General features: G+C 34.5%; 1 protein-coding gene across 1 annotated transcript in view; it reads right to left on the reverse strand.

Moving 5' to 3' along the window:
* Positions 1 to 330: 330 nt before the first annotated feature.
* Positions 331 to 14,442, reverse strand: part of HFM1 (helicase for meiosis 1) — an 86,727-nt gene continuing 72,615 nt past the window's right edge. The window contains exons 34-38 of the mRNA XM_032594338.1: positions 8,612 to 8,857; positions 7,144 to 7,234; positions 1,793 to 1,904; positions 1,546 to 1,700; positions 331 to 869 (exon numbers count right to left, since the gene is read on the reverse strand). Coding sequence (XP_032450229.1) covers positions 800 to 869; positions 1,546 to 1,700; positions 1,793 to 1,904; positions 7,144 to 7,234; positions 8,612 to 8,857 — 674 coding nt within the window. The 3' untranslated portion in view covers positions 331 to 799. The remainder of the gene's footprint in view (positions 870 to 1,545; positions 1,701 to 1,792; positions 1,905 to 7,143; positions 7,235 to 8,611; positions 8,858 to 14,442) is intronic.

A 14,442-nucleotide genomic window follows, 5' to 3' on the forward strand; every position in this document is an offset into this window, starting at 1 on the left:
GAGCTGAAATCAAGAGTCGGACACTTAACCAACTAAACCACTCAGATGCCCCTAAATTCCTAAAATTTCTTAAGTGGGCTTCAACTTCACCTGTATCTATAAATAAACAGAATAATAAGCACTTCTTAGGCTGCCTATACACTACTTATCAATAAATATCAATAAATTTGAGAGAAAATTCATGGGAAAATAACATGAAATAGTGTTTGCTAAAGGTCAACGTAACAAAGTTTTAGGATTCACCATATTGGAAAACAAGCTAAAGGAAAACAATCTATGTTGATTAATGTTTCATTTATTATTATTTGAAGTTATATAACAACAGTTTCAGACAGCCACAGACTCTTAAAAATCTTTAGTAAAACAAAACAATATTGGTGAATAATCCATACAATAAACAGATTCAGTAACCTAGCATCATTTCTTTTCATAGAATACCTTTCTTCTTGTTGAGAAAATTAAGAATAATTTTTTTTTTGTTTTTGAAGAAAAATTTTTTAATTAGTTCCTGTCAAAATCCAATCAAGATGTATTTAATAACCAAATAATTGCTAAGAGCAACTTAATTTTCAGCTTACTGAAACAAACCCACTGTGAAAGTGCTTTTCATGAAGTTACAATAGGAAAATGAATCTGTCCAAATATTTTGTTGCAAATCAGTCAACAGAACTGATCAAATCCAAGAGAAAAAATAAATTGAACAATTATGAACTACCTTTAAAAAATAAAATGCTTGCTTTATAACTGGGTGTCTTTATACTTTGTCTTATTAATATAAGATAAAATTTTTTGGTTTGTTTTAGAAAATACCATCAAATATTCCCAGAAAAGACTTTATTTCCTCAGCTTCATCATCGGGATGATACCTACTGGGGGGGAAAGCAAATATAGAAATATATATAGATTGCTGAGAGGTAATATATCAAATGAACTTCAATATGCATAACCTTAAGAAGTCTGTTGGGGGGAAATCAGATTTCATAAACTGTGAGAAGTAGGGATCAAACATCTTAGGTATTTCTTTAAGCATTTAAAAAAGTAATATTTAATCAATATGTGAACAAGTCTGTAAACCTTGACTATTAAAGAGAGATAGAGAAATTGCTATAGTTAGCCATAGAAGTGACCAGTCATGGGGGCACTAATTTGACTTAATATGCCTTTTCATCGAACCTGTACAATTGTGAAAAAGCTCCATGGCTAAAATACAACTTGAACTTTTGAAAAACTAGCAAATCTCATTTGGATTTTAGTAACTTTACACTTTACATTATCAACATGTTGTGTTCAAATCCTTAAAAAAAAAGTTTAGCAACAAAATATATTTTCATTAAAAGTATCAAACATATATTCTCAAAAACTGACATACTTAAAATTATGAATTGTCTTAAGGGTTTAGGTCACCAGGGGTATAACTTTTCAATGTCTTTAAGTAAATAAAATGTTTAGGTTATCTTTAAAATAAATCAAGGAAAAAGGAATGCTGAATTTCTTCACAGAAAGTTTTTATTGGTATAGTCTTGAAAGACTTTAAAGAATTCTTACCTGAAATCAATTTCCTTTTTACATTCATTGTTGCTAATAAAGAAATCCACTTTCTCAATAAAATGTGAAGAATTTGGTATTTTTTTAGAGTGAGTAAAGCACAGCTTTTCAATCTCTGGTGACAGACTCTGCTGTTTTCCTTCTTGTAAACAGACCTATATTTTGAGGAAAACAGAAAAAAAGGCAATCACTGAAAGTTTAACTCTTCAGGCAGAATTTAAAAGAAAAACAATGAAGTGCTTCTTACAATATCTGCATTTCCAGCTTGTGGAGGCAATTTTGTCATGGAGGATGCATCAAACTTGAACACAGGAGAATCTGATAAATAAATATCTGGCTTCTCATGTGATGAAACAACACTAAAAATCAAAATTAATTATTTTTAAAATATGGGAATAAGAGAAACAAACCGTCTTAATTAGATCAATAGTGATTCTTTGGGGAAGATGATTATAGTCTGTCATATTTATTACAAAAAAAAAGATGCTCTGTTTTTTAGACTCATGGAAAATCTGGTGTTATCTCCTTTCCTTTAGACAAAATACCACTTTATACATATTTTTTTAATTTTTTCTTTGTTTTTTTTTTTTTTTTTTTTTGAAAGAGGAAGAGTGTGAGCACAAGCAGGGGAGGTGCAGAGGGAGAGGGAGAGAGAGAATCTTAAGCAGGTTCCATGCTCAGGGCAGGGCTGGACGGAAGGCTTGATCTCACGACTGTGAAATCATGACCTGAGCAGAAATCAAGAGTTGGACGCTTAACTGACTGAGCCATCTAGGTGTCCCCCAATCTATATATATTTCAAATTAGATAAAAATACTATTTTTAAAAGGCTACAGAAGTAATCATTCAGTAATTTTCCTTAAAATTGGGTCTCATGCTTAATTTTCTATTACCTAGCAGTCTGTAAATCTTTTCTAAATCTCACTTGGCTTAACTTTTAATCTCCTTTCCCTGCTCTGGTCTCACTGTAGATAGACACCTTTATTTATCTTCCAATCTATAACTACACTAGGATTCACCTTCAATCTTCTGTATTAAATTTATTCATTAAAAAACATTTATTATTCACTACCATATGCTAGATATTGTACTAGGAGCTAGGTATGAAGAGGTAAACAAATCCTGAGGAAGTTATCATCTAGTAGAGGAGCAGACAATGAGTAAACAATAAATACATACAATTATAGATCCTGAAGTTATATGAAGGAAATTAATTGAGTAATATTACAAGAAAAAGTGTGAAGACATAAACCCACTTTAAAAAGGTAGTCATGAATGCATGTCTGAGGAGGTGACAATTTAAGATGACACTCAAAGGCTAAAATATGATAGCCATGTAAAGAGTAATAAACACCAGTTTGCATTCCCACCAAAAAAAAAAAAGAAAAAAAAAAAGAGAGGGAGGGAGCGAAAACATAAGAGACTCTTAAAAACTGAGAACAAACTGAGGGTTGATGGGGGATGGGAGGGAGGGGAGGGTGGGTGAGGGGTACTGAGGAGGGCACCTGTTGGGATGAGCACCAGGTGTTGTATGGAAACCAATTTGACAATAAATTTCATATAAAGAAAAAAAAAGAGTAATAAGCAGTGGATACTGGTAGTAGAGAAGTACATGTATTGATATGATTGAATCTTTTTGTTTTTGATCAAAAGCAAGGAATTAAAATAGTCAAAAAGGGTACAAAAGGAAAAGCATGATTCCTTCCCACCCCAAATCCTCAGGTCCCACAGGCCTTCTTTCTAGTTCCAACTTATGGCACAATTTTTTCTTTAGAGGCTACTTGATAAGGATTCCCTTTTAAATCCACTTATTTTCTGTTCATCACTTTTAAACTCTCCCCAAATTATTTATAGCTTCTAAAAGTATGGCTCACCAAACTGTCTATGTGCTTTGTTATCTTCCTACTTTCTACCTATTTTTTGCTTCTCTACACCCACAGCTTTGTTCTACTTTGATGCTTCTAATCCATTTATTTTGTATGACTCACAGTTAGAACCAATGAATGGAAATAGTAAGAAGACAAATTTTAGACAAATATTCTTAAAAGCTATTGAATGGTCTGAGAGACCCAAACATGGATCAGGCATGCTGAAGTGAATGAGCTCCTGGTCACTAGAGCTGTTTTAGTAGAGATGTCATGAATATCTATGGCAATGACGTTGGATGGTGATTCAAGTATCTTGCAGTGGAGAAACTAAATGATGCTTAAATTAAGCACACTTCAGCTCTGGAATTCTCTGAAATCTATGATTCTATGATGTTGATAAGTAAAATGACTAAATAAGAGCAAAAATACCAAGAGACACCACAAATTTCTTATTTTTTTTAAACTAGGAGAAATAAATAATCCTTAAGTAAATTAGACCCTGAATAAAAAGTTGTCAGTATTTCTTTTGGGGAAAGTTTTGGCTGTGGCTATAATTACTCTCCATGACTTCTAGCCAAGTCCACTATCCAGATGCACTTCGCATTTCTGCAAAAATACTTCAAGTTGAAGTTTCTTTTTTTTCTTTTTACAATTTTTTAAAGTAGGCTCCACACCCAATGTGGGACTTGAACTCACAACTCTAAGATCAAAAGTCTCATGCTCTACTGACTGACTGAGTCAGCCAGGTTCCCCAAAATTGAACATTTTTAAAATTACTATTTACTTTTACAAATGTCTGTGTGTCTTATATTCTCAGATTAACATCTTTGTGTACTCACTTGCCATGTATTTTTTCCCTCTTCCTCAACTACTGTAGTATGTGCTATCTATGAAATGTTTCAAAAATCTAACTACCTCTCAGTTCCCATCACCTCTGCTCTAGTTTCGGCCTTACCATAACCTGTCTTTTGTGCTGGCCACCATGCTTCTCATGGTCCCACCTTCTACAATTCAATCTCTCTCTATATATATATCATATACCTATATCTCATCTACAAATAATTTTGTCTCATCAAATTGTTTATCCTGTGCATAAGTATCTTGGAAGGCTTCCTACTGCTTACTATGGAGACTAAAAACTAGACTATACCTGGAGTGGGGGTTGTTATAGATTATATCACATTTTTAAAAACTAGTTTTCAAAATTTAAGTCAGGAGATGTCACACCGAATTTTAGATACCTAGCTTTTTTTGAAAATCAGAATATTTGACAACACTAGATACTTACTTCTTGCACAGCAACAACTGGCTGGACCTGAGTAGTGGTTGCTCCTTTTATTTATTTATTTATTTATTTTACTTTTTATTATTGAAATATAATTGACATACAATGTTGTATTAAATTCAGGCATATAACTTACTGATTCATCAATTTTATACATTACTCAGTGCTCGCCACAGTAAGTGTATTACCATCTGTCACCATACAATGTCATTAGAATATTATTGACTATATTCCCTGTGCTGTACTTTTCATCTCTGTGACTTATTTATTTTACCAGTGGAAATCTTGTACATCTTAATCCCCTTTATCTATTTTGTCATCCATCACCACACAACCATCAATTTGTTCTCTGTATTTAAGAGTCTTGTTTTTGTGTTTGTTTGTTCATTTGCTTTGTTTTTGTAGATTTCACATCTAAGTGAAATCACATGATCTGACTTATTTCATTTAGCATAACACCCTCTTGGTCCATCTATGTTGTTGTAAATGGAAAGATCTCATTCTTCTTTATGGATGAGTAATATTATAGATACAAATATATAAATATCTCCTATCTTCTTTAGCCATTCATTGATACCCACAACTTGGGCTGCTTCCATATGTTGGCTATTGTAAATGCTGCTGCAAAAACACAGGGGTGCATTTTCTTTTTGAATTAGTGTTTTTTTCTCTGGGTAAATATCCAGCAGTCGTATTACTATAGTTGTATTTCTAATTTTTGAGGAACCTCCATGCTGTTTTCCACAGTAGTTGCACCAATTTATATTCCCACCAACAGTGCACAAGAGTTCCCTTTTCTCTACCTCCTCACTTACTATTTCTTGTCTTTTTGATATCACCCATTCTGACTGGTGTGAAGTAATATCACATGGTTTTGATTTGCATTTTCCTGATAATTAGTGATGTTGAGCATCTTTCCATGCGTCTGTCAGCCATCTGTATGTCTTCTTTGGAAAAATGTCTATTCAGGCCCTCTGCCCATTTTTTAAATCAAATTGGTTTTTTGGTGTGAGTTGTAAAAGTGTTTATATATTTTGGATATTAGCCCCTTATTGGATATATTATTTGCAAATATCTTCTCCCATTTAGTAGGTTGCCTTTTTGTTTTGCTCATGGTTTCCTTTGCTGTGCAAAAGCTTTTTATTTTGGCCTAGTCCCAATAGTTTATTTTTGTTTTTGTTTCCCTTGCCTGAGGAAATATATCCATAAATATATTGCTAAAATTGATGTCAAAGAGATTATTGCCTGTGCATTTTTTTTTAGGAGTTTTATGGTTTCAAGTCTTATACTTAGGGCTTTAATCCATTTTGAGTTTATTTTGTATATGGTATAAAAAGTGGTTGTGTCTATTTTTTTGCCAGTACCATACCATTTTGATTAATATTTTTTGTAGTGTATCTTTTTTTAAGATTTTATTATTTAAAAAATTTTTTTAATGTGTATTTATTTTTGAGAGACAGAGAGAGAGAGAGAGAGAGAGAGAGAGAGAGAACGCGAGCATGAGTGGGGGAGGGGCAGAGAGAGAGAGAGAAACACAGAACATGAAGCAGGCTCCAGGCTCTGAGCTGTCAGCACAGAGCCCGACACGGAGCTCGAACTCAGAGAGTGTGAGATCATGACCCAAGCCAAAGTCGGATGCTTAACCAACTGAGCCACCCAGGTGCCCCATTTAAGATTTTAGTTTTAAGTAATCTCTACACCCAATGTGGGGCTGAAACTTACAAACCCAAGATCAAGAGTTGTATGCTCTACAGACTGAGCCAGCCAGGTGCCCCAGCTTTGTAGTATACCTTGAAATCTGTAATTGTGATATCTCTACAGTTGTGCCTTTTAGATGGGACACTCTGTGGTTGGCCTTGGCCCACTACGTCTTGAAGGTGGTTTCAGTTTGTGAGCCCTGACCTACTGGATATGGTAAAGTTATCTAAATATGGCATTTGAGGCTCTTTACAATCAGACCTCAGCACTCTCAGCCTCAATGCTGTGACCATACAGACAACACTTTATTGACTCTTGAGCATCAGATGCCTTTTCAAGCCGTATCCCTTCACACATGCTTCTTCTATCTGGAATGCCTTATCTTCCTCTTTTCTACCTGTCAAATTCCTACTATTTAGTTTTCAAGTCTTTTGAGAAGTGAAAATTCCTGCGCACCGGCCCTAGAGATCATGATATAGTAAGTCTAGCGTGGGGCCCAGGAATGTGTTTTGTTTTGTTTTTTGTTTTTTTTTTTAGGAATGTGCACTTTTAATATATTTCAATACTTTTGAAGTAGTTGGTCTGTCAATAGATCTTTGAGAAACACAGCTCTAAGAGTAAGAAGGTTCAGGTTAGCTAATACCTTATAGCTTCTCTGACATCTAATGATTTGATCCCCATTCTCCAATTATATGTCAGGAGGATATACACTTGTAAAGTATTTCAAACCAAAATTCCAAAACTTGCCTTTTTGACATTTCTCCTTGGAATTTGCTCTTTGACTCTTGAAGGGATAGCTTACTTCCCTGGATACTTGAACTCAAAGTGTTTCTAAATCCTATGTAAAGAGATAACATTTTGAAGTAAAATGTCAGGAAACAGAAGAATGGATCTTTTCAGAAGTTCTACAAGGGCTGTCTCCAACAGATATGATCTGATTAAAGAAGGAATGAATACTTCTCACTAATCACATTTAATTTGCATAGAGAAATAAGGGAGCAAAGCTAAGGGAGTAAAACTATAAACACACGGGTTAGCTTATTAGTCACTATACTAAAAGGTCCCAAACCACTTTTACTTACTTACTTAACTCACGTAAATGATCAGTTTGAATTTCATTCTATATTTTCAATGGTCTGCATGTAGCTAAGTTCATTTAAAGTGCTATATACATGACATTTATTGAGACTGATTTTTCCAGTGTCAAAGCTATGCCCTCACAGGATTAAGCTACCTCAAAGAATCAGTACAAATTGCCTCTTAAATTGCAATACACATGACTATTAATTTTGAGGTAGGGACTAGTAGTTGTACAGCGATACAGGAAATTGTGCCTACTAACTCCACATCATATATTCTCCTGACCTATTTTGTGAACGTGGTCAAATCCTATTCCTTCTGGAAGGAATAATAGCTCTTTAGGCAATTCTTAGAGCCCTAAAACAATAATATTTTGACTTCTAATTGCTTCCCTTAAGAAGATTTTTTTTTTTAAAGAGCACTGGGGTGGGATACGTTAAGAGGCAACTATAGTTCTGAAGGACTAATTTCCTTCTGTCAGCCATCAGTATCTCCATTTTGCTGTCTTCTCATATAATTACCAAGATTTTCATTTTCTGTTTTAGTGAGATAGAGTGAATCTGCCAGTAATTCAGAAAATTCAGTCCCATTATTTTGGGGTTGTAAATGATTTAAATACAATATCCAATACAGAAGAAATTAATTTTTTCCTAATTTTGTTTACTTATACCTGAAAAAAAATCAGTTATGTCTGCTAGAAATAAAGGGTGTCTTTCATTTTCCTGGCTAACAGATGAATACTTTTAAAAATGGAGTATTTTTTGTCCTTCACAAACATTAGCAGATTATGTGTGATCACAGAATTGAGAGCTGGATAGTGTGTTTTATAAGGGAAAATTCAATAAATAATCTGAATTTGAATAGCGTTTTTAACAATATAGGGGAGCAATAGAATAGAAAAAGCTCATGTGCTGCATCATTATCATGGAATAACCTTGACCTCTGTCCTTAGAGGAGGAAATGCAATTTATGGAAGGGTTACTTTTTCAGTTTCGCTAAAAATCATAATCTTAACAAACCAAAGCTAGTTAAGCAAGCGCATAAAAAAGACAAAGAAAATGAGTCCCAGAAACTGAACTGAAAAATATTCAAAGAATTTCTCATGAAATTATTTCATGCTAAGATACAATTTTACCTGATGTATTTGTCTTCTCAGTACCGGCTGAAAAATCAGTAACTTCTATTAAGTTCTCATCATCAAAATCATCCCAAATTTCATCTCCCAATTCAAAGTTCACATTCAGAACTTCTGAGAATGGAGAATTACTTTTATCCGCATCTGTCAAATTCTGGTTTCCAGATGCATTAAGATGTCTGTTGAACAGTACTGTTTGAGGGGCTTTCTCATTTGAAGTTGTAGAAGAGTTCCATCTAGAAAAATCTGTCATGTGCATGTATAAAAGAGTATAGGTACTTTTTAAACCATTAACATCAGTTTCTATTGATACATCAAACACATCTTTCAACTACTAAACTGAGGTTTGAACAGTTTTCAAAAGTATTGGGTCAAGCAATATTGTTGAATATTGTTTTCAACCAATTCTATTTACTGTAGTACATATATTGATAGTTGCACTAAATTGAATTTTCAATAGATTCTTTCAGACAGAATTAATTTTCCCTATTAATTTCTAGATGAGAATAGCCATACTCTAAAAATGAATAATTTCTAAAATGGTATTCCTCCCCCCAGCTCTTTTCCCTACAGGTGAATTTTGAATATTGTTATGAGATATATTTACCCAAAATAGATCTTAATTTTCTCCTGCTAAAAAATCCTCAGTGTTATCTATTATTTATAGCCTGGGCTTAGAACCACACTACCTGGGTGAAAAATTCCACTTCTCTCATTGTATAATCTTAGACAAGTAATTTAAAGTCTCTGAGCCTAATTTCTCCTCTGCAAAATGGGAATTATAAAAGTACCTTTTTCATAAGATTGTTGTAGGGAATAAATGCCTTTACTCTTGCAGTTTTCCAAAGTAATTGTGCTAATAAATGTTTAATAAATTGCTTCTCAAAACATGTATGCATTTATATACATACATGTGTTTATTATATGTATTTATTATAGGTAAAAGATATGTAGCACATGATTTACAAATAATAATAAAATATATAACATGCATAATTATAAATTCCATATATCTGATTTTCACTGAATGTTTTCATTGAGTTTTGCCAAATTCTTACATCTATAACCAACCTATCATTACAATTAACAAATGAATACAGTTCTCACAAAAATGCTATTTAACATTCTTGTTGACTTTAGCAACTAAGATGAAAGTAAAATAACAAAGACAGAGGTTGGGACTTTACTCATTCATTCACTGACTTAGGCAACTTCTTCGCTAAATTAGACAATGGTTTTCAAATACTACAATATTCCTTCAATTTTTCATGGTATTCTCAATGTAATAGCTATGTACACAACATACTATTAAATTTAATCTGCATGATTTTTTTTAATGTTTATTTATTTTTGAGAGAGCATGAGTGGAAAAGGGGCAGGGGGGGTGGGGGACAGAGGATCCAAAGCGGGCTCTGCGCTGACAGCAATGAGCCCAATGTGGAGCTCACACTCATGTACCATGAGATCAGGAGCTGAGCCAAAGGTGGACACTCAACCAACTGAGCCACCTAGGTGCCTCTAATCTGCGCTATTAACATTTTATCCATCACTTTCATAAATCTAAACAAAACAATAAATCAAGTCCTAATTTGTAGTGTTTGCTGATTTCTATGGTATAAATACTCCCATTATGATTAATTTCAAGCTTCCAATGTAATATCTCTAAAAGTAAAGTTGAGAAGAAATGCATAGTAGCACCCCATAATATAGTATTTCCACCATACAGATACAAATATAGAGGTAAATAATCTCAAGAACACAGAAAACAGTAATATGTGGTAGAATATTAGTTCTGAATACAGTCTTTGTTTTTAGTATAACTTATTTAATTGAAATTTTATATAATTAAACTTTTAATAATGGCTGAACGATTCCCAAGAATAATCATCTCTCACAAGCCAGCACAAGTTTGCTCCAGTGCACTGAGTTTCCTTCACTTTTAAATATCCTCTACACTTTTCTTCACCTAGCCAAATCTTACATTATCTCTCAACTGTTCTACAACTCCAGTTCACATTTTTCTACTTCTGTTCATTGATATACATACACAATATAATACATACTAAAAATAGAAGTAGGCACAAAGTGCAATGAGAATGCAAAGGAAACAGGACTTAAACCTATAATGAAGTCAGAGGGGACACCTCTAAGAGGGTAAAATGCTTAGAAGTTAATGTTGGAATTTGAGCTTGATAGAGTGGTGCCTGCAGAAATGGGCAAGAGGGGAAGGCAAGATACTCTGTGAGGGGAGAGCAACATGTGAAAGACACAGCAGTATGGGAGACCAGAGAATGTTTGGTAAACTATGTTTTCAGGATTTCTAGAGCACAAAGTAGAAGAAAAGGGCTCATTGAGACCGCACAAGCATTTAAGTGCCAAATTATGTTGATGCTTAACTTCAATGTTAAGGAATTAATTTTTTTTTCCATATAGGCAATGGATAACTACTGAAGATATTTTAGCAAGAGGTTTACGTGATGGGAGATGCCTGTTAGATCATTCAGAATAGTTACAGATGGAATGATAATGAGACTGAAAGCAAAGAGAAAAGTAAGACATATTACAATGGGAAAGACATTGAATGTCTAAGCTAGAGTATCAGCAGAAGGGAGAGAGAAGAAGAACAGATATGAGAGATGTTTAGGAGACAAAATAGATAGGACATGGCGATTACTTGCATGTAAGGTAAGATACTTAGGATGACTCTTTTTCTGCCTTTAGCTGCTTAGAAAAGAAGAGAATTCACTCACCAACCTAAGGAGAAAAGAAAAGGAGCAGTGTGAGATACAGAGAAGACAGAAAGAGTTCAGAGGCTGATATGTTAACTTTTAGGTGGATATATCCAGGAAGGTGATTGTATAGATGGGTCAGGGGCTAGACAGAAAGATACAGATGCAGATGTAGAAATCATCTAAATATAGTTAGTAATTGTAGACATGGACTTGAGTGGCAGTGAATAAGAAAAGTTTACAAAGCAAGAAAAATAAAGAAGCAAGAAAGAAACTTTTCTTTTTTTTTTTTTATTTTAAATTTTTTTTTTTTCAACGTTTATTTATTTTTGGGACAGAGAGAGACAGAGCATGAACGGGGGAGGGGCAGAGAGAGAGGGAGACACAGAATCAGAAACAGGCTCCAGGCTCCGAGCCATCAGCCCAGAGCCTGACGCGGGGCTCGAACTCACGGACCGCGAGATCGTGACCTGGCTGAAGTCGGACGCTTAACCGACTGCGCCACCCAGGCGCCCCAAGAAAGAAACTTTTCTAATATCAAAAGGAAGAAAAGCCCAAGCAATTCAAGAAGTAGTAGGAGAAGCAGAATGGCTTAATTAAAACCAAAGGAGAGATTTCCAAAAGGAAGGAAAGACCAAATGTGTCAAATACAAAGGTCAAAGAAAATAAAAATTGAAAAGAGTTCACTGAATTCAGAACTTAGAAGATCACTAAATGGTCTAAATGAAACCAGTTTCAAAGGAGTGATGGAGAATCCAAATTTTAGTGAATGAAAAGTGACTAGGAGGTAAGGAAATGAGCACAGTGAGTATAAATTGCCTTTTGAAGAATTTTTGTTTTGATGTGGAAAGCAAGACATTAAAGTATATAAAGACTCGGGTGATTCTGTTTTTTTTGTCTGCCTGATATGCTTTCCCTTAAAAAAATTTTTTTTTAAGTTTATTTATTTTGAGAGAGATGCAAGAAGGGGCAGAGAGAGAGAGGGAAAAAGAGAATCCCAAGCAGGCTCCGTGCAGGCTGTAAGCATAGAGCCTGACATGGGACTCAAACTCACAAGCTGTGAGATCATGACCTGAGCCAAAATCAAGAGTTGGATGCTTAACCAACTGAGCCATCCACGTGCCCCTTTTCACTTCTTTTAATAGGAGTATCTTTTTCATCCTTTGGGGAAACTGCCTCCACCCATTCCATGTGATCCTGGTGAGGATGTCTTTCATGGTACCCTGGTCCCTAGGGCTACAGCGGGGGAACATATGACCCAATCCCCAGGCTGTAGGAATTGATCAAGAGAGAAATACAAGACTCAGCTGAGGCCAGTTAGAATGAACTCTGGTTTACCAAAGGTAAAAGGGGAAGACTGTTTTTCTACCAAGTCTGTTAAACTGGGAAGATGTGAGTTAGGGGTGACCTGTCATGTGAGAAAGACTATTGAAAAAAATAAAGCCAAGTAGTAACAGGCATATCTAAAAGATTGAGAGAAAACTAGAAGCATGACTAAAATCATAGTGCCTGGATCTAGCAAGATTAAAGCCAGATGCATGTCTGGATTTACAAGTTTACATGAGTGGTCTTCTTTTTTTGTGATTAAGTCACTTTGAGTAGCATTTCCGCCACTTACCACCCAAACGGTCAGGAGTAGCTAGACGAGAACAGGGAGCTGAAGAAGGAAGAGACATGAGCATATTTACATGTTGAAGAGAAAGAAATAAGGAAGAGAGATGGACAATATGGGAAAGAGGAAATGGATACTGGTCTCCTAAGGCCCTCCCTAAGGGGAGGCAGGATTGGAAAGATTAAAACTACAGCTGGAGATATAAGCCTTGAATAGAATAAAAGATAATTCTTCTTTTAAGACAGAGTTAAGGATGGATGCAGAAATAGAGAAATATATAGTTGTACAGTGGAAAGTTGAAAGAGTTCATATAGATTCAATTTTCAATCCTCCACTGACAACTAAAAGTCAATTTCATTTTATAGAAATGGCATTGGACTGGGAATCAAGAGATATAGAATCTATTTCTGGTCCTGCCATTAATTAGATATGTGATTTTAGGCAAGTAATTTAATCTCTCAGAGTCTTGGTTTCTTTCACTATAAAATGAAAAATTACACAAAGGTCCCTTACAATTTAAATTTTATGATTCAACATGCTTTCTCATATAGTTTCTGACATTTTTCTTTTTCCTTTCTTGAAATTGGAATTAGGATGACAAAAATTGGCATGTTTTTCTTAAAAACATTCTCAAGAGCAATATTTGAATACATATAAAGTATGTTTTGCCATGCAAAACTAATATGTGAAAGGAATAATGAATATACTCAATTACTATTAATAACAGTACCAGATACTATGCTAAGAGCTTTGTGTACATTATCTCATTTAATTGTAAAATCCCTAAAACATAAGCAGATGAGGGAATTGAGATAAAGTGGTTGGATATATTATGAAATGTGACACAACTAATAAATGGCAGACCTAGAATTTGAACCTAGACAGATTATTCTAAGCATTTATTTTTTAGTAATTTCTAAGCCCAATGTGGGTCTCGAACTCAAAACCCTGAGATCAAGACTCGCATACTCTACCAACTGATTCAGTTAGCACCACTAGACAGATTATTATAGATCCTGTGAATTTAAGTACTATACTACACAGCTTCTTCTATTAAAAAAAAAAAAAGTGGCCCATTCAGTAAAACAGGGATACAATTATCAACGATGTCTAATGAGACTTTAATATCATAATATAAACTGGATTTGGAATGGGGGTGGGAAAGAAATCAAAGTAGGGAAACTATGTAAAGACAGCATGAAAGTGAACAGAGGGATACGTAAGTAAAGAGGGATAATTAAAGTAAGCAGAAGTGCAGGGAACAGAGCAGCAGAACAAGGAATAAGTTAGAGGGCTATAGGTTGAAGGGATATAAAAATAAGAGTTGACAATCTCATACCTTCTCTCCCTGTTGTAATGATATTCAGGCTTTGAGGAAGTTGGATAAATGCTCTGATACTCTAAGTGACATTAGGGGACTTTTCTTGTTCTTATTTGGGCCTAATGACTGCCATGTCATAAGAGGTGATTGGTATGCCAGCCCTTGCCTA

Source organism: Lynx canadensis, chromosome C1 (genome assembly GCF_007474595.2).
Source record: "Lynx canadensis isolate LIC74 chromosome C1, mLynCan4.pri.v2, whole genome shotgun sequence".
NCBI classification, from domain to species: Eukaryota; Metazoa; Chordata; class Mammalia; order Carnivora; family Felidae; genus Lynx; species Lynx canadensis.